Raw genomic sequence first — 24234 nt, forward strand, 5'->3', positions numbered from 1 at the left:
TTTTTACTTGTAGGCCTTAAAAACCTATACTGGTCATGTTTGACTTTTCTGAATAGTTGCTGGGATGCTTAGAACTCGAATTGCACTGCTGGAAATAGTTTATTTTGATCCACATGCTGTTTTCTTTGCAAATTTGCATCATAGGATTGTTTTTTTGTTTTTCCTGCAGTGTATAAAAATTGGTGTATCTCCAAAATAAAACTATGAAGACACTCAAAATAAGTTTCCTGTTGTTGTAAACTATTTTTTGCAACTTTTTTGTATTTAAAGTTTTGAGGGATAAACCTCTTAAATTTCTCCAAGTAGAAATATATGTAAAAAAACAAAAACGATTTTCAAGTTTTTTTTGTAGTTTATTGCACTTTTTTGCAATTAATGTAGTTACTATGGACTTAATGCATACATATTATTAAAATATGGGCTATAACAGTTGTATAGCAACTTGAAATGCTCCCACAAATGGCACTACAGCATGTAAAAAAATAATATAAGCTCTGGCGGACTTGGTTCTATAGTAGGTCTTAAAGGGTTAAATAAATATCGTCAAATAATCGAGATCTCAATTTCAGTGAAGATAATCATGATTATCATTTTTGCCATAATCGAGCAGCCCTAAAAGAAGGTTTTTACTGATATTTGAGCTGACTTAGCTTAGCCTGTGTTTCAGCCACATGCTAAACAAACACATGTTCAGAAACTAGAAGATGTTACCTTTCAGATGAAGTCTCACACATGAACTTTGCTCCTACAGTTCATCTGCTGAAGCTTTTACATTTGGCTGGAAATCAAATAAAAACCAAAACAGCCACAAACATCAGACATGCTAACACTGTAACATTATTGGATGGAGCCACTGAGACTGAACCACCATCATGAGTCTGACCTCTGACCTTTGACTTGTATCTACAGCACTGACCTCTGACAGTGAGCATCACTTGTTTCTTCATCAGGATGTTTTCCTCCCCTCTGTAGACGGTGCAGGTGTAGCTGGAGTTGTCTCCATCTGTGGGGTATTTCAGGGTCAGACTGAGGTCTCCAGGTTCCAGTAAGTTTCTCTTCATCTTTGTTCGGTTCTTGTATTTATCGTCCTGTTCTTCAGGCTGGTCAGAGCCGTTCTCATACATGTGGACCTTCCTGTTGTTTGCATCCTTCCACTCCACTTTAGCATCTTTAGGCAGGCAAACTGTGGTTTTGCAGATCAGCTGGACAGACTCCACCTCTGAATTCACCCCTACCTTATAAACTGAGAGGACAACAAAGCACAGCATGAGCTCTAGTGAAGGTTACTAATGTTCTTCTTATGACCTGTTACAGAGGACTTATTCCTGTGCTTGTCCTGTTAGACCTCAGTGTAGACCACAACAGTTTACTACAAACACTAGAACACACCAGAGTTATTAAAGGGAATTTACTGCAGTGATTTGAATCACATCTGATAGATTCCAGTTTGTTTATGTAAATGAGGAGTTTTCTTTGCACACAAAAATTATTCATACATTTATTTGATTTGCATTTGATTTTTATTTCTGATATCATTTAAATCAATCAGTTACAGGCATGTCTTAAGAAGATAAAGGCCTGGAGGACATCTAATTTCCTTCTTCCAAATTCTTTACATACTTGACCTTTACGTAAAATTAAATCCTACTGATTTATTTTTCACTAACATGTCCATATTGGTATTTTTGCAAATATCAGTGACCAATGTGTGATTGCTGTTATCTGGCAGAACCACTAACCTGTATTTTTAATATAAGCCTTTAAACAGTGAAATCCCTGAAATATGGAAATCTGTGTATTTTCCTTTGCTGAACGGAGGTGATAATTCAGATGTTACTAACTACCAGTGTTGGCCGAGTTACTTTGAAAACGTAACTAATTATAGTTACTAGTTACCTCTTCAAAAAAGTAACTGAGTTAGTAACTGAGTTACAATATTCTAAAAGTAATTAATTACTTGAAAAGTAATGATTGTGTTACTTTAAAAAATTTGTTTAACCCTCTGGGGTCCAGGGTGTAATTGGCCATTTTTGACTACTTTTGATTTGACCTCTTCATTTCACCCTTAAAAACTATTTACTTTGCTTTGTTTGGTATCATCCTTTTCAACACAACCTCACATGCCTGAATTTACAGTCAGGTTTTCATTTTGACATACTGTACTAACACAATTGATCTAAAATCAAACAAAAAATATAAAATCAGAGTAGAAAAAGCTATATTTTTTACTGTAACAACCACAAACATGTTTAATGAATCCTATTTCATAACTTTAAATGCAAATATAAATTGTCAGTTTTAAAATCATATGTACAAGTTTTGCAAACAACAGTTATTTGCAGCCATTTACCTTTTACCCCTTTTTTAAATAACCATTTCAAACTATTTACAGAACAATCAATAAGATGCCACAAATTATTTGTGCCACTCCAAAAAAAAATAATTTCTGTCCACTATAAAGGAGAACATCACAGCCTGATACCTGTTGACACGGTGCATTTTTCCACCAACACGAACGGGCTGTTTTTTTTTGTTTGGTTTTTTTGGTCATAAGCAGAGAGTGCTTGCCAGCGCTGTCCTTAGACAGTAAACGTGACGGTATATTGTTTATCATGAATCTGGTTTTACGTGGCCTATCTACGGTGGCCCCTAGAGACAACTCACGTACAAACTCCAAAACACAATGGAAGTGCTCCAGGATGCTAGGGGCAGTGTTGAGCTCGATTTGCAAAATAAACGGCAAGTTTGTCTGTATGGGACGGTCTAGTCTCCGTCGCGCTTCCCAGGTTGCCTAGCAACCATGATACTAACCGCTGGAAACGTGTCATACAACTTGGTTTGACAGAAATGAAGGAGAACATATTTTGATCATTTGTTTGTTTGTTTCTACAAGAGCTTTGTGTGATTTGATGAGTATCTGAGGCTGAGACCACAGGACAGTAAAACATGATTGTTGGGCTTCATTTCTGTACTGAACAGTCATTTAAGATTAGTTGGTAAATAACAATTAGCTGATGTTGTTCATGAGACTAAAGTCATCTCACTTTGGTAATGTAAATATAATATGGCCAATATTATAGTTATTATATTAATCATTATTATCTATTACAGCAGTGAACATGAACTCTGTGTCAAACACTGAGCTTCAGTACAGATTCAAGTTGCAGTTATTTACATGTCTTATCACCTTAAATCTTCACTCAAAGACAAGTATCTTTGACAGTGCATATATAGATGTGTTATATATATAAGAGACAAATGTTCCTTCAGTATGTTGGCATTACTAAATTTGGCTCAATGCTTACATATATTTATAAAAAGAAAATGTACGAGCTGTGATAACTGTTTCTGATAGAATGAAGAGTAGACTGATATATGAAATATTCCTTTATTGGGTGAGAAAATCAGACCATGTCATAATTGCTTTAAGTCATACAGAATAGACATCAGAGCCTTAAACAGGCTGACTTCTGCTAAATGGGTCAAACTGGGCAGAAAGTCTACAAACACATAACATCCTTATAGAATATGATGCAACACTATAGATCAACTTAGCTCAGAATATATAAAGCATATAAACAATTACAGCAATATGATGCAACAAACACAGCAGTGCTACTGATCCAAAATACTCAAAGCTTCATTGAACTGAAACCAACATTTATTTTAGCTCCATTCTGCTGCTGATACATACTTTAGGTTTCTGAACATTAAACTTATTGCTGCCTTTCATAGTGTGTAACTTGAAGGCCCTGAGTACTCTGAGTACTTTCTCCCACACTGGAAACACTGGGATGATAAAATTATTTGAACATTACCTAATAAGACTGATTCAGGACAGACAGTTATGTTAAACTTTCCTAGCAGTCCTTCACAAACAGGGAACAGTCTGTCTATTCTCTCCATCTGTCAGCTGCTGCTGGCTCTTCCTCCTCCTCTTCCTCACACACTGCTGAGTTTGTCCTGGTGGATCATCAGGGGTGCAAAGCCTCACAGCTGATGTGCAGCAGTGGGTCCCTCAGTCTGTCCTCACTCTGGACACTTGCAGTCGTCACACATGGAAATCAAATGTGTGATAAGCTGCAGGATTCAGACACAAGTGTAACTTATAAACACATGTTCATACTTTTATTCCACAATCAGAGAGAAAGAAACAGAGAGAGAGTGCAGGACAGACAGACAGGTGACAGTCTCAGGTGTACACACTGCTACACAACAGCACCAGAGAAGCAGGATTTAGTGTTTGTGTTATTACGAGTGTAAACAAGAAGAGTTTCCAGATGGTACAGTGGACACATGTGTGACTGCTGTGATTAAAGCATCTTTCTTTCAGCTTAACGAGTGAACCGTCAGCTCGTTCAAACACACGTTAAAGTCCGTTTGGCTCGACACCACCGGACAGAGGCAGCAATATAACACAGCTAACATTAACAGTGCAGTGAATCCTGCTTGTGCTGTGATATTCAGGACTGCAAACCGAGCAGCATCACTGACTTTCAGCCTCTTGTGTTTGTGGATATATGACTGACTTTAATTATCCATAAAATCATCAGATTCTCTGTAAGATTAAAGTCAACTATCGAACGGCGTATAAAGTAAAGGCTTTAAAACAAAGTAAACGCTGAAAGTACAAACATCGCTAATGTCACATAACTTTGCCGGCATGTGGCCAACAGTAATGTTTTAATGTTCTTCATTATTAAACATTTGCACATAAATAAGTGACATAATATTCAGAACTTACTTTTGAAAGTTTACTCTTTGGCCGCTCCGCTTCCACTTCTTTGAAGTGTCTCCCAGTCCCAGTGCACTTGTTAGCATGTTTTGGTTCATGCAACTGCAACTGGTCCGTCCGCTTATTGTCTCCCCAGAAACATTTCCGTTGTGTTGTGTGTGCTTTTGCAGCGTTTTTCTTTTTGCAGCTTTTCTCTTTTTTGCAGCGTTTTTCTTTTTGCAGCGTTTTTCTTTTTGCAGCATTTTTCTTTTTGCAAGTGTTTTTCTTTTTGCAGCATTTTTCTTTTTGCAAGTGTTTTTCTTTTTGCAGCATTTTTCTTTTTGCAGCATTTTTCTTTTTGCAACATTTTTCTTTTTGCAAGTGTTTTTCTTTTTGCAGCATTTTTCTTTTTGCAAGTGTTTTTCTTTTTGCAGGTGTTTTTCTTTTTGCAGCATTTTTCTTTTTGCAACATTTATCTTTTTGCAAGTGTTTTTCTTTTTGCAGCATTTTTCTTTTTGCAACATTTTTCTTTTTGCAAGTGTTTTTCTTTTTGCAGCATTTTTCTTTTTGCAGGTGTTTTTCTTTTTGCAGCATTTTTCTTTTTGCAGCATTTTTCTTTTTGCAAGTGTTTTTCTTTTTGCAGCATTTTTCTTTTTGCAAGTGTTTTTCTTTTTGCAGCATTTTTCTTTTTGCAGGTGTTTTTCTTTTTGCAAGTGTTTTCTGAAGTTGCAGTCCGTTTGGCCTCTCAAGGCCACCGTAAAAAAAGGCTTTATGATATAAGGTTTCCTGGAATAATCTACAAATTGGGCTAAAATTGTTAGAAATGGCTACGATGGAGGAGTTGAAGTTAATTTTGGAGCGAGAGAACAGCTCTTTTGGTCAGTGTTCTTGTTTTGGTCTGTTATTGCACACAGCTCATACATTTGTGTTCACTGGTCTGTACAGAATATAGTATTTGAACATTCTGAATGAATATTGGTTCTTTACTTGTTATATTGTTATTAGTGGTATTTGTTGTAACATCTTCTGTCCCCTGCTGGTCTCTCTTGGAAATATGAGTAATGAGTCTTTTGTCTGGATTAACTGCAAATAATGAAAGAACAGCTTGTCCACATGCAGCCTCTGTGTCAGATCACTGCAGTGAAGCACACACATTGTTTAGTAAAGTCATGTTGTGGAGCTGTTTCACTGATCAATGACTGAGTCTGAAGGAGGTTTTCTGACTTCTGGAACAAACCTGGAAATTTCCCTTCAGCTCTCTGTATCAGCTGTTTGTAACTCTCAACTCTTTCAGCTTCTGGAACAAGTTTGTGTGAGCTCTACTTGTGTATAGTATGGGACACTCACCTGATTTATAATATTGACGGAAATAACATATGAGACTTCCAGAAACCAAAAGAAAAATCAGGAGAATCAGGAGAGCTTTGGCCCAGGATGGAAACCGTTCTGTGGAGAAAAGAAAAACATGACCTTTGACCTCTGACTGAATGTGGTGATATATTTTATTGAACATACCTCAAGCTAATATTTTTTGAGTGAACATATTTATGCAGCAATAAAATAGTAAAGTTTTATCTGAGTGATGTCAGATGTATCTACAGCAGATGTTTGTTGCTGACCTTTGACCTGCACCTGTACATCACTCCGACTCAGTTCATCTCCAAAGTCTCTGATGGAGCAGGTGTAGGTGGCGCTGTCAGACAGTTGGAGGTTGGTCAGGTTCAGGCTGAGGTCTCCAGTTTCCAGAGCGTCAGTCTTCATGGATGTTCGGCCGCTGTAACGCTGGTTTTGATCTTTCAGTTCGTCTCCTTGAAGCTGACGCTGGTGTACGGTTGGAGGACTGAGGTCGGAGCGACTCCACACCACTGTGGATTTAGTCAGATTAAAAGTGTGGACATGACAGGGCAGGATGAACACGTCCCCCTCATACAGCTCCACAGCTAAAGCATGCTGGAAAACTGAGGACACACAGACAGAGACTCCATGAGTCACTTTGAGGTAAAGATCAAGTTTAGACACATTTACAGAAACCAGCAGACAGAACGACAGAAACATTCAACATTTTAACAACTCATTAAAGAGAACACAGCACAGATCAGAGGCAGGAAGTCCATCACATAAAAATGTCAAACTAAGTCCAAAGTCTGAAACAGTGAGAAGTTCTAACAACAACCCAACAAAGACTGGGGGTATGTTCTAACAGTCCAGAACATTACCTCCTACGTTCTTTTCCTAACTACTGTGAATGCCATGTGATAGTTGCTTGTTGTAGTTCTTATGTATTTGGTGACTTATTTGGAAAGACAGGGCGAGATGTTCTCAGCATTTGTTGGTAACTGGTGGGTCAAACCTGCGAACAAAAACTTTGTCTCTATCCTGTAACTGTTCGTCTCCAAAAGCTCAGGATTACAACCATAAATAACAAACACCATGACAGTGTGTCAGGCGTGGATCAAGGTTTGTTTAAAGAAAATATCTTTCTGACACATGCACAACTGAAACCAGCTAACAGTATTCAGGCTCCGCCCACGGCACCACAATAGTCTCTACACAATGATTTCTGTTACAGCCCAGGGACCTAATCTTCCCATTTCTGACTCAGTTACAGATCTGACAGGTGTTTGGTGGTCCAGATGTCAAAGCACACCTAACATCTGGACCATGTATTATAGATCTGTGGCTGAACAGTGGAGACAGACTTTAAAGTGGAAAATAACTCTTGTCTTGTTACGTCTAATTTCTCCCACTTGTGTTTCCCTCCTGTCTCAAATTCCCTGATTACTCCACTGTGTATTTAATCCCCATGTTTTCCTTTCCCTGGATCACGTCATGTTGTCAGTATGCTGTGTGTTTGTTTCGTGCTCCTGTTAGTTTGCTAATGTTTAGTTTCTAGTTTCAAGTGTGAGGTTTTCGTTGGTTTTAGTAAGTGTTTATTTTCATGAAGAGTTTTTCCCACATTACAAGCTACATTATGGGTTTAAGTCACATTTTTGAGATCCTGCATTTGGGTCTAATCCTCCCTGCCGCACAGCACGTCATGACAGAACGACCCAACCAAACAACCGACCCAGCAGCACTCTTGCCGTCTGAGGAGCTCCAGGAGGATATTATTTACTCTGTGAATAAGTTATCTGACCTGTGGCTGGATCATTCTGAAAAGGAGTTTTAGTGAGCTGTAGATAAATGGCTACAATGCCTGGATTCTGGTCTCTCCTGGTTACCAAGTGCGCTTCACCAACTTTTGCAGCACTTTTTGCAACACACAACAGGGTCCGACTGGTCCGTCCAACGATCTTCTGTCTCCACTGGAGGTCCCAAGGGGTTGCTTCAGCCACCTGTCTCCTTTGGAGGCTCTGAGCCGGTCCAACCATCAGCGCCACCACTTCCACTACCTGCAGCAGCCATGTCCCCGGCCTTTCAGCTGCCCAAGGCTGCTCCACCTTCGCCTGGTCCTGACTTGCCTGGTCCACCACCGTCTTGTCCTGGCTCATCTGGTCCCGTGGCTCTCACACCGCCGTCTCGTCCAAATCTAGCACGGCCTGCTTGCCCACGTCCACATCCAGCATGGCCTGCTCGTCCAAACCCGGCACACCATCGCCGGCCACTTTTCCAGCCATCAGCTAAAGATCTTTGCCGTCATGGATGGCCTTCTCACCTATGTGGCCAGTGCCACTTGAACCGCGGTGGGGCTCCTGATCTGCTCTGTCATTGCCACTGACTTCGCGGCTGGCCTTCTGAACTGTTTCGTCGCTGCTGCTGCCTTCCGCATGGTCAGCCACCTGAACTGTTCTGACTTTTCAGCTGTCAGCCCCCGGGTCGGTCTTCTGCTTTGGTTCTGCTCCCAGGATTTTCAGTTTCTTGTGTTTTGTATTATTTTACATGATTTATGTTCCGTTTTTCTAGTTGTGCTGTTCGGATTATTTTTATTCAATGTTTCAGCTTAATTCTGGTTATGAGTTTAGTTCTTAGGTTTTGTTCTTTTGCCCTTGTGTTTACTGTAGGTTTAGTTCAGTGTCGTGTGTTTCCTGTTTTACATTGCCATGCACCTCAACACATTAAAGAGAGAGAGATGAAAGAAAAGCTGATGATGAGAGCAGAGAGAGGAAGGTGTACTTACCGTGCAGGAGGATCACAAACACCACAAACATCTTCATGTTCCTGTCAAACTCAGAGACTCTTTAAAAGCCCTTCAGGACATCAGCTCACAGCAGCTTCACTTTCCTCTGCTGATCATCTACTGACACTCTCACACTGCTCACACTGTCACAGCTCAGAGTTCAGCTTCACACTTTGTTAAAGCACATCTGTGGAATGAAGTCCGGCCGGCCACAGATCACTTCCTTTCTTCTAGTTTCACGCCCGAGCGCTGCGGTTGGAGGCGGCTGCTGCGGCCTCACCCTGACACTCACAAAGCTCCACCTTCAGTCCTGACACTGAAACATCCACTGTAGCTACAATGATGCAGATGTGACCCTCAGCAGCTGGATTTCCTCTCCATAGATGTGTTTCCATGCAGATCATGGACATAAAGCAGCTGCAGGATGAAGAGTGTGAAAGAACTTCTTCCACTACAGTATTCATTACAGCACTGTGGCACTCCACAAACCCTCACACTGTCTCAATCCCTGTTTCCAGTTTGACTGAGAGAAGGCCTGAAGCTCAGCCAATCACAGGACAGCAAGTGATCAGCTGACACAGTGATTTGAAGGTTGAGCTGTCAGGGTGAGGCTGCTTCATGCAGGTGTGAAACTATGAGGAAAACTGACAAAGCGAAGAGTCTCAAAACTACACAAACACAGGTGTGTATCAGGTGACTCATGAGTGCATTTAATGTTCTATCAGTGAGTGAAAAGAACAAGAAAGTGGACAGGAGAGGAAGAAGAGAGCTTAAATTTAAATGGAAGGATGCTTTTTTAAAGCTTACATGTAAATCCTCATGTTCCCTAATCAAATATTGGATCTGTACATGTGACATTATGTTTTTCCACATTGTGAAACCTGCTGCTAAACAAACTGAGGAAGAGTAACTGGGTTATTTAAAGACTTCATGTAAAATCCTCTGCAGGCTAGGGCAGGATAAACAGGTTAGTTTACTTGTGTTTACTGTGATGTAAATCCATCACAGGATTTAGAGTAAAAACAGTGTGTGATTGGTGCAGAGTGGCTATGAATTAATGGTCACAGTTAGCTTACATCAAATGTAGCAGAGATTGATATGAACTTTAGCTGATGATGATTCCCTGACTGAATTCCCCCTTCATAGCAACTTTATACCATCTAGAGAACAGACAGCATAAACGGTGTGGAGCCAGTAAATGGACAGAACAACTCATGAACACTAAGAAAATCTACTGAAGCTCTCAATAGAAATTATTGTGAGTTTAAATTCTTTTCCACTGAGACATTACAGCTAATTTTAGGTTCCCCCACCTGCTGAATCCACATTACCCCCTGACTGCACACATTTATTGTTTAGAGGCAAAGTCACCCTCTACAATGTAGGAAATAGAGATGTTTTATTTTTTTATTTTTTTATTTTTTGGTTTTATTTTCCTTACTTTTCCTGCTCATGCTCATACTTAACTGATTCAAGCTTAACTGATTGGTTACAATTCAATTTTAGACTGAAATAAATCTTTGTATTTCCATCTACTTATATAATCTTATCATTATGTTTATAAAGCACAAGGTTCGGTTAGCTTTGCACAAATGTCCTCCAAAGAGCTACTTTTACTTTCTTTCTTTGAGTATTTCAGAGCCTCTACTTTTTTACTTTTACTTGAGTAAAGAAGTTGAATCAGTACTTCAACTTTTACTGGAGTATTTTTAACACTAGGATCTGTACTTCTAAAGTGAAGACATACGTTTATTATACTAATTAGTGTTAGTCACAAGGAATAACCCCAATGAAAACATATTTATTTTAGTTGTTCCTTTTAAAAAAGCCACGCCCACCACACATCTATTTAACCTGTTCATCTGGCTCACCTGGCTGCAGAAAAGCCTCGCCTGGTGTTTTTCCAGTGTGACACTGATCCACTTCAGCCTTGACACAAAAGTCTCCTTTTAAGTAACGTACTGCATTACTTTTAAGAAAAGTCTTCTGTGTAATATGTGTCATAACTTTTTTACTTTACTTTTTTGAGTAAACACTGATCACAACTAGGGATGGGTACCGGTGTCCGGTGCCATGATGACACCGGTTCTGACATAAACGGTAGTAACCAGACCGAAAAGCAGCGCACATTTCGGTGCTTTATTTCGGTGCTTTTTTTCCTGAGATGTCATACACTTTGGATTCTAGACAATCATTTTACCTTTGCAAGCGTAGTAGGCGGGGCCAGGTAAGTACGTTCTTTTAGAGCAGAGCTACAGATTAAAAACGCCCAAGGCGAAGCGGTCCAAGGTCTGGCTGTACTTCACAGCAAAAGATTCAAACTCAGCAGCCTGCAACAAGTGCTTTAAGGCGATACTGTGATACTGTCAAAGGAGGTGACACCTCAAATCTGATGAAACACCTGGTGACGCATAGCATTTTTTTAAAAGCCGAGAAATGCGCTGTATTTGATAGCTTGCTGCGAGACCTCACACCGAGCACATCTACTGCGGGTGTGGTGCCTGTTATCGGACCCGGAGTTAGCAACATCCCCCAAGAACCCGAAGAGGAGAGTCCTGGCCCCTAGCCCTGCCAGTGTAGCAGAAATGATGACGGATGATGATGGCAGCAGCAGCCGTTCTTTTCTGCGTGAGTAGCTTAATGTTGTTCGTGTGTAATTTACGTTGAGTAGGCTAACCACGTTATTACATTAATGCAGGTAAGGTGAACTAGCAAACATCATAGCTACCCTGTCTTCTTGTTTGATGGCAGATACTCCCTTCACCCTGGCCAAAAAGGCAAAGAAAAAGTGGGAAACAGCTAAACATGAGAGGTTTTAGGACAAAGTTTGTGTTTATTTCCATTGTTTAAGCACTGCTTCCAGCCAAGAGTGATACCATATATGCCCCATAGCTGCAGAAAAGGCTAACATTGTTATCTTTTCAGAAACAGCTAAACATGAGAGGTTTTTGGACAAATTGTGTATTCTCCATTCTTTAAGCACCGGTTCGAGCACTGGTTCGAGCACCATTTAAAACCTAAACGATACCCATCCCTAATCACAACAAACATGGAAACATCTCAAACATGGAAAAACATTTGACCCACAGCACCACAGCATGTATTTAATGTGCATGAATGTAATGTCTTTGATAAGTTGCTTAGAGATGGTGGTGACTCTCTGTGTTGTGTTAAATTATGTATTTTTCATATAATGTAACGTCCTGCAAAACAAACTAAGTTATACTTACTTTGTGTTTGTTGTTTGAATGTTGCATGAAAATACTGGGTACTTTTGTGCAGGATAAACTGTTAAGTCTGCACTAATGTGGTGCATTCACAGTACAGAGCAGTGTGTGACTGCGGTGCACAGTGTCTGTGGCCTCATGGGCAGATTTATGTTGCATTAAGTGTAGCAGAGATTCATATGAATTTTAGTTTATGATGATGAGATTCAGTCACTGAGCACCAAGTTTATAACTAGTACTTCAGTGTAGGAGATGTACATCAGTATAAAAATACACAATGCAGTTAGCAGCTGACATGCTAATGATCTTTGTATCTGGATTTATTTGACAGGGACAGTGTTCACGTTCATGGACATCAGGATAAAATCAGAAGATGGAAACCTGCCAGATTTGAGCTAAACTGCTCATTTCCATGTGTCGTCCATGGGCAGGTCACATGACTCTATCCAACATACAAAGACACACAGACACACAAGAAAATCCAGAGAAACAAAGACAAATCCAAACAATCCATCATCCTGAGTCAAAGTGATCACAGGTCTGCTTTGTTGGAGCCTTCAAAGTGGAACATGTGGACTGTTCCTTTATTACTACCACTGAAGGCCACGCCCCTCTGGTCATCATGGTGATCATGTGGTTTGCAGGAACGCTCCTCTTCCTCAGAGGATCCACCTGTGCTTCCTCTCCTCTCTCCTCCACCTGTTACAGTGAGGGAACGTCCTCCATGATGGAGGAGCTGCTGGAAAGTGCTGAGAGTTTCCTCCAGAGTGAGACCTCTGTCACAGTTCAGAGGATCTACGGCAGCAGAGACCTTCATGGACACTAAAAGTCTCAAACACACAACAACAACATCACACTGACTCCACTCTGACATCACTGATCAATAATCAAAGAACACACAGATCAAACTGATTGATCAGCCATCAGAGGAGTCGGATCAATGGAGCTGCTTCTGTTCCTGATGTCCCCTGTTTGATCCTGGACCTGAACTCTCCCTGCAGAGGAGACACAAGACAGTCAGAGACACACACACACACACACACACACACACACACGCACACACACACACACACACACACAAGCACAAACCTTTAACTTTGAACTGCACTGTTTTGAATCTTATCCAGATGCTCTTGCTCTGAACTCCACAGATGTATTTCCCACTGTCTCTCTCTGTGGGCTGTTTCAGGGTCAGACTGAGGTCTCCAGTTTTCAGCAGGTCTTCATTCATCTTCGTTCGGTCTCTGTAAACCTGGTGCTGTTCTTCAGGCTGGTCAGGGCCGTTCTTATACAGGTGGACATCTATTACTGGTTCAGGGTCATAGCGTACCCACTCTACCGTAGCATCTTCAGGCAGGTTTTGAGTGGTTTTGAAGGGCAGCTGGACAGACTCCGCCCCCTCCTCCACCTCCACCTGACAGACTGAGAGGACAACAAACACAACATGAGCTGTACAAAGTGTGATTGGTGTTCAGAGCAGCATCATGTGACTCTTGTTCTGCACTAAATGAAGCGATGGAGTGGCGCCTCCTTCAGGCAGAGAAACAGCTCATGGAGAGAAATAATTATTAGAGCAAAAACAAGAGTGGAGCTGCAAATAAGGCCGAGAGGAATTGCTTCAATAATCCAATTTAAAATCCTGAGAATGGAGCAGCCCTTATAGCAGCTCATAAGATGGTAAATGGCCTGTATTTATATAGCGCTTTACTAGTCCCTAAGGACCCCAAAGCGCTTCACACGTCCAGTCATTCACACACACATTCACACACTGGTGATGGCAGCTACATTGTAGCCACTGCCACCCTGGGGCGCACTGACAGAGGCGAGGCTGCCGGACACTGGCGCCACCAGGCCCTCTGACCACCACCAGTAGGCAACGGGTGAAGTGTCTCGCCCAAGGACACAACGACCAGGACTGTCCAAGCCAGGGCTCGAACCGGCAACTTTCCGATTACAAGGCGAACTCCCAACTCCCAAGGAAGACATCACGAGAAATGTTGGGGATCATTTTCAAGTGATTGACAATGAATGCAGTACACTAGTTATTGTTCATTATGTTGTTGATATGTATATGCAAAGATGGATGTTTAAATATTCTTTATAAGACATCTTTGAGTTTATGTTAGCTTAACCACTGTTGCTGTAATATAGTTGCCCTAATGTCAGCTTATTTGCAACACTGTCTATTAAGGTGACAAAAAAACAGCTGACTTCAACAGTTAAGCAAAGTGGAACCCTCTTGTCCTCCTTCCTGTATTCTGACCAATATACCATCTTGTTGGCTGCTAAGAAACTAGTCATAACACTGCTATTCCAGAACACATGCACTCTGTCTTTGCCCATACTCTGCAACATTTTAGAAAAGTTTCTGGGCAGAATACGATCCTGTGCAGAGGCCGACACCATCCTCATCCACGTGGGCACAAAGCATATTCCAAAAAGTCTAAGGAACTTTGAAAGAAAAGCTTCTGGACTTCTTTAAGTTTCTTGAAGACATTTCACCTCTCATCCGAGAAGCCTCTACAGTTCTAAGAGCAATTGGTGGACAGTCCCAGATTTGCTGTGAGCATTCGTGCTAACAGCCAGAAATGTTCAGACGTCTACATTGGAAAACATAAATGAGCCACCTCGACAGGACAAGACTGAGCTGTACATCTGAATCTCAAGGACAAAGATCACACTTTTGAGGATGCAAAGGTTCACATTCTGGACAGAGAGGGCGGGACGGTTTGAGAAAGGGGTGAAAGAAACCATCTATGTCCACCATGTGGCAGGAGGCATCTTTCTGCAGCAGATGTTCTCCACTTCAACCAATCAAGAGCCAGACACTCTCTGCTAACATATCATATGGAGTCCAGCAAGCAGGAAACACTCCATCTGACCACTATTTCCACGGTTCTCTGTCTTCTGGCTGTGCCCCTGAATTCTGATTTCAGGGACAGTTTTGGCTTTCAGTCGTCATCAAAACACTTTGTTTCATTCATGTTGCTCTGAAGCTTTCCTTTCTTCTCATTGACGTGTTATGAACCAATCACAGCCCTTTCCTTTACAGCGCTCTGCTTTCACCCCTCCCTAAAAGCCCAAATTCACTCTCAGTTTAGTTCAGCTGGAGCCGAGATGACACAGAGAGCCTTTGGTCCATGAGATCTATCTAGGAGACATCAGTAACATCAGCTTTGTGTACGCCGTCCTGTAGAACGCTTCCATACAGCTGCTTCTGTCTCTGATCTCTGAGTATCTCTCAGCTTCAGCTGGGACTCCACCCAGGTGTTGGTTGGTTGTTGGCACAGAGCTGCTGCAGTGACTCACAGCTGCTTTCATCCAGTTTAAATAAGCACATGAAAATCCACCAAATATCAAAATAGAAACAGAAAAAACTTCAAATCTGCATTTTGACCTGTATCTACAGCACTGACCTCGGACTTTCAGCTCCACTGTTCTCTTCAGCAGGATGTTTCCCTCTCTGTTGTAGACGGTGCAGGTGTACATCCTGTTGTCATAGTCTGAGGGGTATTTCAGGGTCAGACTGAGGTCTCCAGTTTTCAGCAGGTTTTCATTCATCTTCGTTTTGTCTCTATAAAACTCGCTCTGTTCTTCAGGCTGGTCAGAGCCGTTCTCAAACACATGGACCTTATTATCATTGTTGTCCTTCCACTCCACTTTAACATCTTCAGGCAGGTGAAGTGTGGTTTTGAAGGGCAGCTGGACAGACTCCACCACTGAATCCAGCTCCACCTGGGGGACTGAGAGGACAACAAAGTAAGAAACACAGTCTGAGTGTTTCTGTCACACTCACTTCATCACACAGCTCAGTTTGACAACATGTGGAAGAATTTGATAGAAGCCTTCCTTTAGTAAAAGCACCAAGAAAACACCATGAAAACACCTCACTACACACAAAACTGCAGTACTGGCAAATTGTACATAAAGTATGAAAAGTCAAAGTACTTATTGTGCAGAAAAATGTTCCCATCAGTGTCTGTGGATCAATATTACTGCTGCACATGTTTAAGGCTGAGCTCATTTCAAATCCTTTCTATTGTGTTGAATCTGCAGTAATGCATCATATTCTATAAAATCATATGTTTGTAGTGGCTGTCCTGTGAGGACCACGTCTCTCTAAACAAACAGCTGTTAATGAGCTCACAAACACAGGCCTACAGCTGGATTTGAAAAAGTCCATTCAATAGAAAATCAACAGTCACAGCTGGATTCAAAGGCTTGAGCTCTGTGTGACATGGTTACCTGTCAGCATCTACAGGGGGATTCAAATATGAAGGAAACATGAAGGTGGTGCATTAGAAAAACTGCTGCTTTCAAGCAGAGCAACAAACTATTTGAACTGATCCAACTTTATTAACACAGACAAAGATTTGTGCATCAGCTGCTGTTTGCTGCTATAGATATAATCCAGCTGATGTGGAGAACTACATGTGACACTTTGATGCAGCCATGAATCTGACTGATTTCTTTCCATTTTCAAAGGTTGATGCATCAGTTAAAGTCCTTAAAAAGCTCAGAAATAAAGAGAAAGGTTGGTTAAAGCAAAGAGAGGCACTGGCAGCATTTAAGACACTAAACAAGAGAAACAGATCAGAGAACATCAGACTGAATAAGTGGAATAAAGTGAAACAGAACTAACGCTCCCTAAGAATGGAGCTGTCAGAGGAAGAGAGCAGCAAACTGAAAGTCTCTGTTAGCTGCAGAGCTCTGAAACTTCACACAGCTTTGGATGATAACATGGAGAAAGGATGTGGAGATGTTCACACTTCTGCTAGAAATCATCTTCTAGTTATTGTGACTCAGATGTGACTGATTATAGATGAGGACCAAAGAAGGTTGTTACTGAGATTGGAGCTGACTTAGCTTAGCCTGTGTTTCAGCCACATGCTAAACAAACACATGTTCAGAAACTAGAAGATGTTACCTTTCAGATGAAGTCTCACACATGAACTTTGCTCCTACAGTTCATCTGATGAAGCTTTTACATTTGGCTGGAAATCAAATAAAAACCAAAACAGCCACAAACATCAGACATGCTAACACTGTAACATTATTGGATGGAGCCACTGAGACTGAACCACCATCATGAGTCTGACCTCTGACCTTTGACCTGTATCTACAGCACTGACCTCTGACTTTCAGCTCCACTTGTTTCTTCATCAGCATGTTTCCCTCCCTGGTGTAGACGGTGCAGGTGTAGGTGGAGTTGTCTCCATCTGTGGGGTGTTTCAGGGTCAGACTGAGGTCTCCAGGTTCCAGTAAGTTTCTCTTCATCTTTGTTCGGTTCTTGTATTTATCGTCCTGTTCTTCAGGCTGGTCAGAGCCGTTCTCATACACGTGGACCTTCCTGTTGTTTGCATCCTTCCACTCCACTTTAGCATCTTTAGGCAGGCAAATTGTGGTTTTGCAGATCAGCTGGACAGACTCCACCCCTGAATCCACCCCTGAATCCACCCCCACCCAGGGGACTGAGAGGACAACAAAGCACAACATGAGCTGTAGTGAAGTTACTAATGGTCTCCTTATGACCTGTTACGACAGCATTCGCTGTTTAAAGCGTGTCTGTCGTAAAGCTGAGCGTTTGTGGAGAAAGACTCATTTGACAGGTTCATCCGGCTTGAAAAGACCTTTCGTTTCTTTTACACTTCAGTTCGTGATGCAAGGGCTGCTTATTTTTCAAACCTAGTCTTTCAAACCCTAAGGTTTTATTTGACACTATTAGGGATATTGTTGCTCCGGTTTCTGCTGCTGTCCCTATTTCTTCGAATGAAGACTGTGAAATTTTTCTTTCCTTCTTTGTTGAAAAGGTTAGCAATGTAAGGAGCAACATCTCTCCCTCAATGTACCATTTGCCTGTTCCGATTTTACTTAAGCCTGTCAGATTTGAAAGATTTTCACCAGTGTCTTTACCTGAGTTGTTGAAGCTGGTCACTTCAATGAGATCCTTGATATTTTATCTGGGTCTTTACTTAAAAATGTTTTTGAGTCTATTCGTCCTAGTGTTCTTAAAATTATTAATGCATCTCTACTCTCTTGTCAGGTCCCCGTTTACTGTAAAAGTGCTGTCATTCACCCACTTTTAAAAAACCTAAACTTGATCCTTCTTTGCTTTCCAGTTACAGACCCATCTCAAAATTGCCTTTTATTGCCAAGATTTTAGAAAAGGTTGTGGCCAAGCAACTCACGGATTTTCTAGATGAACACAACGTTCTTGATAAATTTCAATCTGGCTTTCGTAAGGCTCACTCTACCGAAACTGCACTTCTTAGAGTGTTTAATGATATTTTGATGAATTATGATGCTGGAGAGTGCACTGTTTTGATGTTGCTGGATCTGACCTCTGCTTTTGACACTGCTGATCATCTTATTTTGTTAGATAGATTAAACCACTGGGTGGGTGTATCGGGTACCGCATTAGAGTGGTTTAAATCCTATTTGTCAAATCGATCTTTCTCTGTGGCTACCTCTAAGTTCAGATCCTCCGTCAGCTCTCTTGCCTATGGGGTGCCTCAGGGCTCTGTCTTGGGACCATTATTGTTTTTGTTGTATTTACTCCCTCTTCTGCAACTTCTTAGCTCTTCCTCTGATATTTCATATCATCGTTATGCAGATGATATTCAGCTATATATCTCTTTTAGGCCACCTGATGTTTCTAAGCTCCAAATCTTGCAGTCCTGCTTAGATTCCGTTAGAGATTGGCTGGCTGGTAATTACCTTCAACTAAATGCTGATAAAATGGAAGTCATTGTCTTTGCTCCTGAGAAATTTTTTCCCCTCGTGGTTAAAAATCTAGGCCCTCTTGCTTCCTATATTAAATCATCCATTAGGAACCTTGGTGTTACATTTGATCCAGCTCTGACGCTGGACACACACGTTAAATCTTTGGTTCGCTCTTGTTTTTACCATTTAAGAAATATCGCTAAGCTGACTCCCATTGTGTCACATTCCGAATTGGAAATGATTATTCATGCTTTTGTTTCATCTCGCTTAGACTATTGTAATTTCTTGTTTACTTGCTTAAGTAATGCCTCCCTGGAACAACTGCAGGGTGTTCAGAATGCTGCTGCTAGGCTTCTGACAAAGCATCACAAACACTCCCATGCCACTCCCCTGCTGATTCAGCTGCACTGGCTCCCTGTCAAGTTCAGGGTCCAATTTAAGATCATAATCATGACTTATAGGGCCCTGCACGGTGTAGCTCCAACTTACTTAAGTGATCTTCTTCTTTCCTATCACCCCAGCAGGTCCCTGAGGTCTTGTGACCAGGGGTTGCTGGCTGTCCCGCATACAAGGTTAAAAACAAAAGGTGACAGAGCGTTTGTATCAGTGGCTCCCAGACTCTGGAGCTCGCTCCCTCTGAGTTTGACATCTGTGGACTTAGTCATGTCTTTTAAAAAGCAATTAAAAACCTATCTGTTTAAACTCGCTTTTGGTTGATTTGGTTTTGTTTTAGATTTTAATGTCTGTTTTCTGCCTCTGTAAAGCACTTGGTGATTTTATCTTGAAAGGTGCTATATAAATAAAATTTTACTTTACTTTACTTTACTTTACAGTGGACTTATTTCTGTGCTTGTCCTGTTAGACCTCAGTGTAGACCACAACATTTTACTACAAACACTAGAACACACCAGAGTTATTAAAGGAAATTCACTGCAGTGATTTGAATCATATCTGATAGATTCCAGTTTGTTCATGTAAATGAGGAGTTTTCTTCACACACAAAAATTCTTCATACATTTATTTGATTACCATGCATATGCTATGCATTTGATTTTAATTGTTTTTTTTATTTTTCTGCTTCTAAATTCATCACATTGATCCTGAACCTTTATATAACTATAACCAACACACACATATTAGATGTCAGTGACCACTGTGTGAAAATAATAAATATTAATGACAGTATAATAAAATAAATGTATAATAAAATCTTATCATGGAGATCTCTTTAACATTGTTTTTTTTTTTTTACCTGTATCAGATTACAGTGATCTGGTGTACATTGCATTGTAAATGGTAAATGGCCTGTATTTGTATAGCACTTTACACATTCAGTCATCCACACATTCACACACTGGTGATGGCAGCTACATTGTAGCCACAGCCACCCTGGGGCGCACTGACAGAGGCGAGGCTGCCGGACACTGGCGCCACCGGGCCCTCTGACCACCACCAGTAGGTGAAGTGTCTTGCCCAAGGACACAATGGGTAAGACTGTTGGAGGGCTTGAATCGGCAACCTTCCGATTACAAGGTGAACTGCAACCTCATGAGCCACGATCGCAATTGTATTGTAAAGTTATTACATATTATTCACATGTCTGTGTTCTCGAGTATTAGTTGGGGTTTTTTTTGTAACCTCTGCTAACTCATGACCAATCGCAGTGAAACTTTTGGTAAAAAGTAAAACTGGTTAAACTGCAATTAATGAAAGAACAGCTTGTCCACATGCAGCCTCTGTGTCAGATCAATGCAGTGAAGCACACACACTGTTTAGTAAAGTCATGTTGTGGAGCTGTTTCACTGATCAATGACTGAGTCTGAAGGAGGTTTTCCTACTTCTGGAACAAACCTGGAAGTTTCTCTTCAGCTCTCTGTATCAGCTGTTTATAACTCTCAACTCTTTCAGCTTCTGGAACAAGTTTGTGTGAGCCACAGTCAAGGAGCCACCAGAGGACACCTGCTGACCATCGGCATTATGGGTAGTGTAGTAGGAAACACTCACCTGACATGAAATAGTGCCGGAAATAATATAGAAGACCACCAGAAACCACAAGAAGAACCAGGAGAACCAGGAGAGCTTTGGCCCAGGATGGAAATGTTTCTGTGGGGAAACAAAAAGAACAGCATGACCTTTGACCTCTGACTGACCTAATAGGCCTACATTTCAATCAAAGAGCCAATATGATTGCTCCGATAAGTTTTATCTGAATGATGTATGATGTGTCTACAGCAGGTGTTTGTTGCTGACCTGCAGCACCTTTGACCTGCAGCTGTACATCACTCCAACGGAGTTCACGTCCAAAGTCTCTGATGGAGCAGGTGTAGGTGGCGCTGTCAGACAGTTGGAGGTTGGTCAGGTTCAGGCTGAGGTCTCCAGTTTCCAGAGCGTCAGTCTTCATGGATGTTCGGCCGCTGTAACGCTGGTTTTGATCTTTCAGTTCGTCCCCTTGAAGCTGACGCTGGTGGACGGTTGGAGGACTGAGGTCGGAGCGACTCCACACCACTGAGGCATTTCTTAGGTTGAAAGTGTCAAACTCACAGGGCAGCACTACAAATGATGCCCCCTCATATGATTCCACAGCTGAGGCATGCTGGGAAACTGAGGACACACAGACAGAGACTCCATGAGTCACTTTGAGGTAAAGATCAAGTTTAGACACATTTACAGAAACCAGGAGACAGAACGACAGAAACATTCAACATTTTAACAACTCACAGATAAAAGAGGAAGAGACAGGAAGTCCAGAGGAAGTGGGGGAACGAGCTGATGTGAGGCTTTAAAAATTAGTTCTGTATCTAACAGGCAGCAGGTGCAGTTCAATTTGCATGAGAATGATAAGGATTGCTGTCTTTCAGTTTGTAAAGAAAATCTGCAACCTGAGTTGTGGATGAGCTAAACAGGGAACATGTTTGGCTGAGTGCCGAGTAGAGATAACAGTCCAAACATGATGAGGGGATTTCTTCAAGTCTGTGTCAAATGAGAATGTGTGACTGATGTGATCTGTGTGTCCAAAAAAAAAAAGTCAGGGTCAAACAGCACAAACAGACTGTGAGTGGAAGTCCTGATGTTGGAGGGCAGATTTTCAAGTCTTTTTACAAATTAAAGGTTTAGGAGTGACTAAGAGGAATCCAGATCTGAAATCACTAAGCTGATGGAAGCATTTTACATCAGAGCGACAGATTAAGAATACATTTGTGTTGCTGCAATTAGTGCAACATACAGCTGTATATCATCCACGCAACAGTGGAAATAACACAGTATTTTCAGATTATCCCAAAAAGTTGATTCTGTACATCTGGACATAGCGTTTTGTGAGAGAAACGTTTCGTCACTCATCCAAGTGACTGCAGGTTTCAACCTTTTAAACAGTACCTTTGCATAATGACTGAAACCAGCCCACTGAAGGAACAATGGGCTGGGAGGTCAGTTCCTTAATCATTAGTATTCAAATTCTGCACAGACATGCCGTCCCAGCATGTCTGTGCAGGTTTCAGACAGACAGGCTGGGAAACATGGAATAAAACATAAGGAGGGGAAACAAGGCAGCAGAACTCTAATACACAGAGGGAGACACTGGGGGTAAAGACATGAGGGGGAAATCCAAAAAACTACACTGAACAACTTAGGACTCATAGAATAACTCCTAGAACAACAAATGAACTCAACATGATATAGAAACACAAGAAAACAGAGAAGGCTGAGTCAAAATGACCCAGGACCATGACAGTAAGTACTTAAGTACAGTTTTAAGGTATCAGTACTTTACTTAAATATGTAGCTCATCTGGAAACCACCAAAAAGAATCCAGAGATTTGAAAGTTGCTGCTTTGGATTGTTAGTTTGATCTGAATCAGAATCCAGTGTTTGATGGAAATCTCCTCCTGCTGCACTTCAACACATTAAAGAGAGAGAGATGAAAGAAAAGCTGATGATGAGAGCAGAGAGAGGAAGGTGTACTTACCGTGCAGGAGGATCACAAACACCACAAACATCTTCATGTTCCTGTCAAACTCAGAGACTCTTTAAAAGCCCTTCAGGACATCAGCTCACAGCAGCTTCACTTTCCTCTGCTGATCATCTACTGACACTCTCACACTGCTTCACTGTCACAGCTCAGAGTTCAGCTTCACACTTTGTTAAAGCACATCTGTGGAATGAAGTCCGGCCGGCCACAGATCACTTCTGAGAAAAGAGGAGGACGTCGGCTTTTCTCATAGTTTCACGCCCGAGCGCTCCGGGTGGAGGCGGCTGCTGCGGCCTCACCCTGACATACACAAAGCTCCGCCTCCAGTCCTGACGCTGAAATTTCCCTTCCGCTGTCGCAACAATGATGCAGATGTGAAAAGATCAGTACAGGTTATTAACGAGGCCGGGTTCTCTGATCACAGCGATCCTCTGTTTCTAAAGTCCCACATGATCACATTTATGACGTGGTTTCTTTTCACATCATGCAAATAAAGTTTAAAGTCTGCGTGTCTCCAGACTGTGTCCACAGTGTTTCAGTGCAGCAGAGTGAATCTGATTTACTGGCAGCTTTTTGTCCTTTCACTGAACAAAAGGCTCCAACAGAGATGAAATGAAGATGCGTTTCTATCGTTGCTTCATGATGGAATAATGCTGACAGCAATATAAAAATGGGACTTTTGGTTGTCAGTGATATTTGTGAGGCTCACATGTGTGAATGTTGTTGTTTGGAGGCTCAGCAGCTTTAATGAGAAGAATGGAGGCCAGGCATATATCAGCACTGCTGCTGCCTGAGCCTGTTCACTCCCTGCTCTGTGTCCACACTGTGGACTTTATATGTGCTGTTTATACTGTGTGCGTCAGAGCTGATGGCTCAATACACACAAATATCCCACATAATGTGAGCGCACACCCTGTGTGTGGCACATTCCAACAGTGCTGTTTGTGTGTCAAAAAACAAGCAGAACAAAGGTTCAGTTTGAACAGAATGACTACACCCTGAGGGTTCCACGGGTGGCTCAGCAGGTAGAGCAAGTCATCTCCTGACTCCTCCCACCAGCATGTCAAAGTGATCTTGTACAAATAAAACTGAGGTTATTGTTCTCGTCCCTAAACATCATAGAAATATGGTATCTAACCACATTCTTTCTCTGGATGGCGTTACCTGGGCCTTCAGTAACGCTGTGAGGAACCTTGGAGTCATTTTTGACCAATTCAATTCAGTTTTATTCATATAGCGCCAAATCACAACAGAAGTCGCCTCAATGTGCTTTATATTGTACAGTAGATCAAACAATAATAGGAAAAAAAGCCCAATGGAAAAATGCACCATGTCAACCAGTTAATTAAGTGGGATTTGGTTGTTGGTGAGAGAGAGAGAGAGTTTCTAGATGTGGGAGATTTGTGACGTTTGGTGTAGAGTAGTATAGTTAGTGTGTTGTGTTGTCTCGTGTAGTTGTTCTGTTGTGTAGTTGTTTTGTGTGTCA

The 24234-nt window shown here is 41.5% G+C and overlaps 1 protein-coding gene across 1 annotated transcript in view; it reads right to left on the reverse strand.

Annotated features, from left to right (window-relative positions):
- Positions 1-5361: 5361 nt before the first annotated feature.
- The window catches only part of LOC120743288, an 82398-nt gene continuing 63525 nt past the window's right edge, over positions 5362-24234 (reverse strand). Inside the window, exon 4 of the mRNA XM_040046869.1 lies at positions 5362-6160. Within this exon, the coding sequence (XP_039902803.1) occupies positions 5979-6160 (182 nt within the window). The 3' untranslated portion in view covers positions 5362-5978. The remainder of the gene's footprint in view (positions 6161-24234) is intronic.

Source organism: Simochromis diagramma, unplaced genomic scaffold (assembly GCF_900408965.1).
Source record: "Simochromis diagramma unplaced genomic scaffold, fSimDia1.1 OVJJ01000424.1, whole genome shotgun sequence".
Classification (NCBI taxonomy): Eukaryota; Metazoa; Chordata; class Actinopteri; order Cichliformes; family Cichlidae; genus Simochromis; species Simochromis diagramma.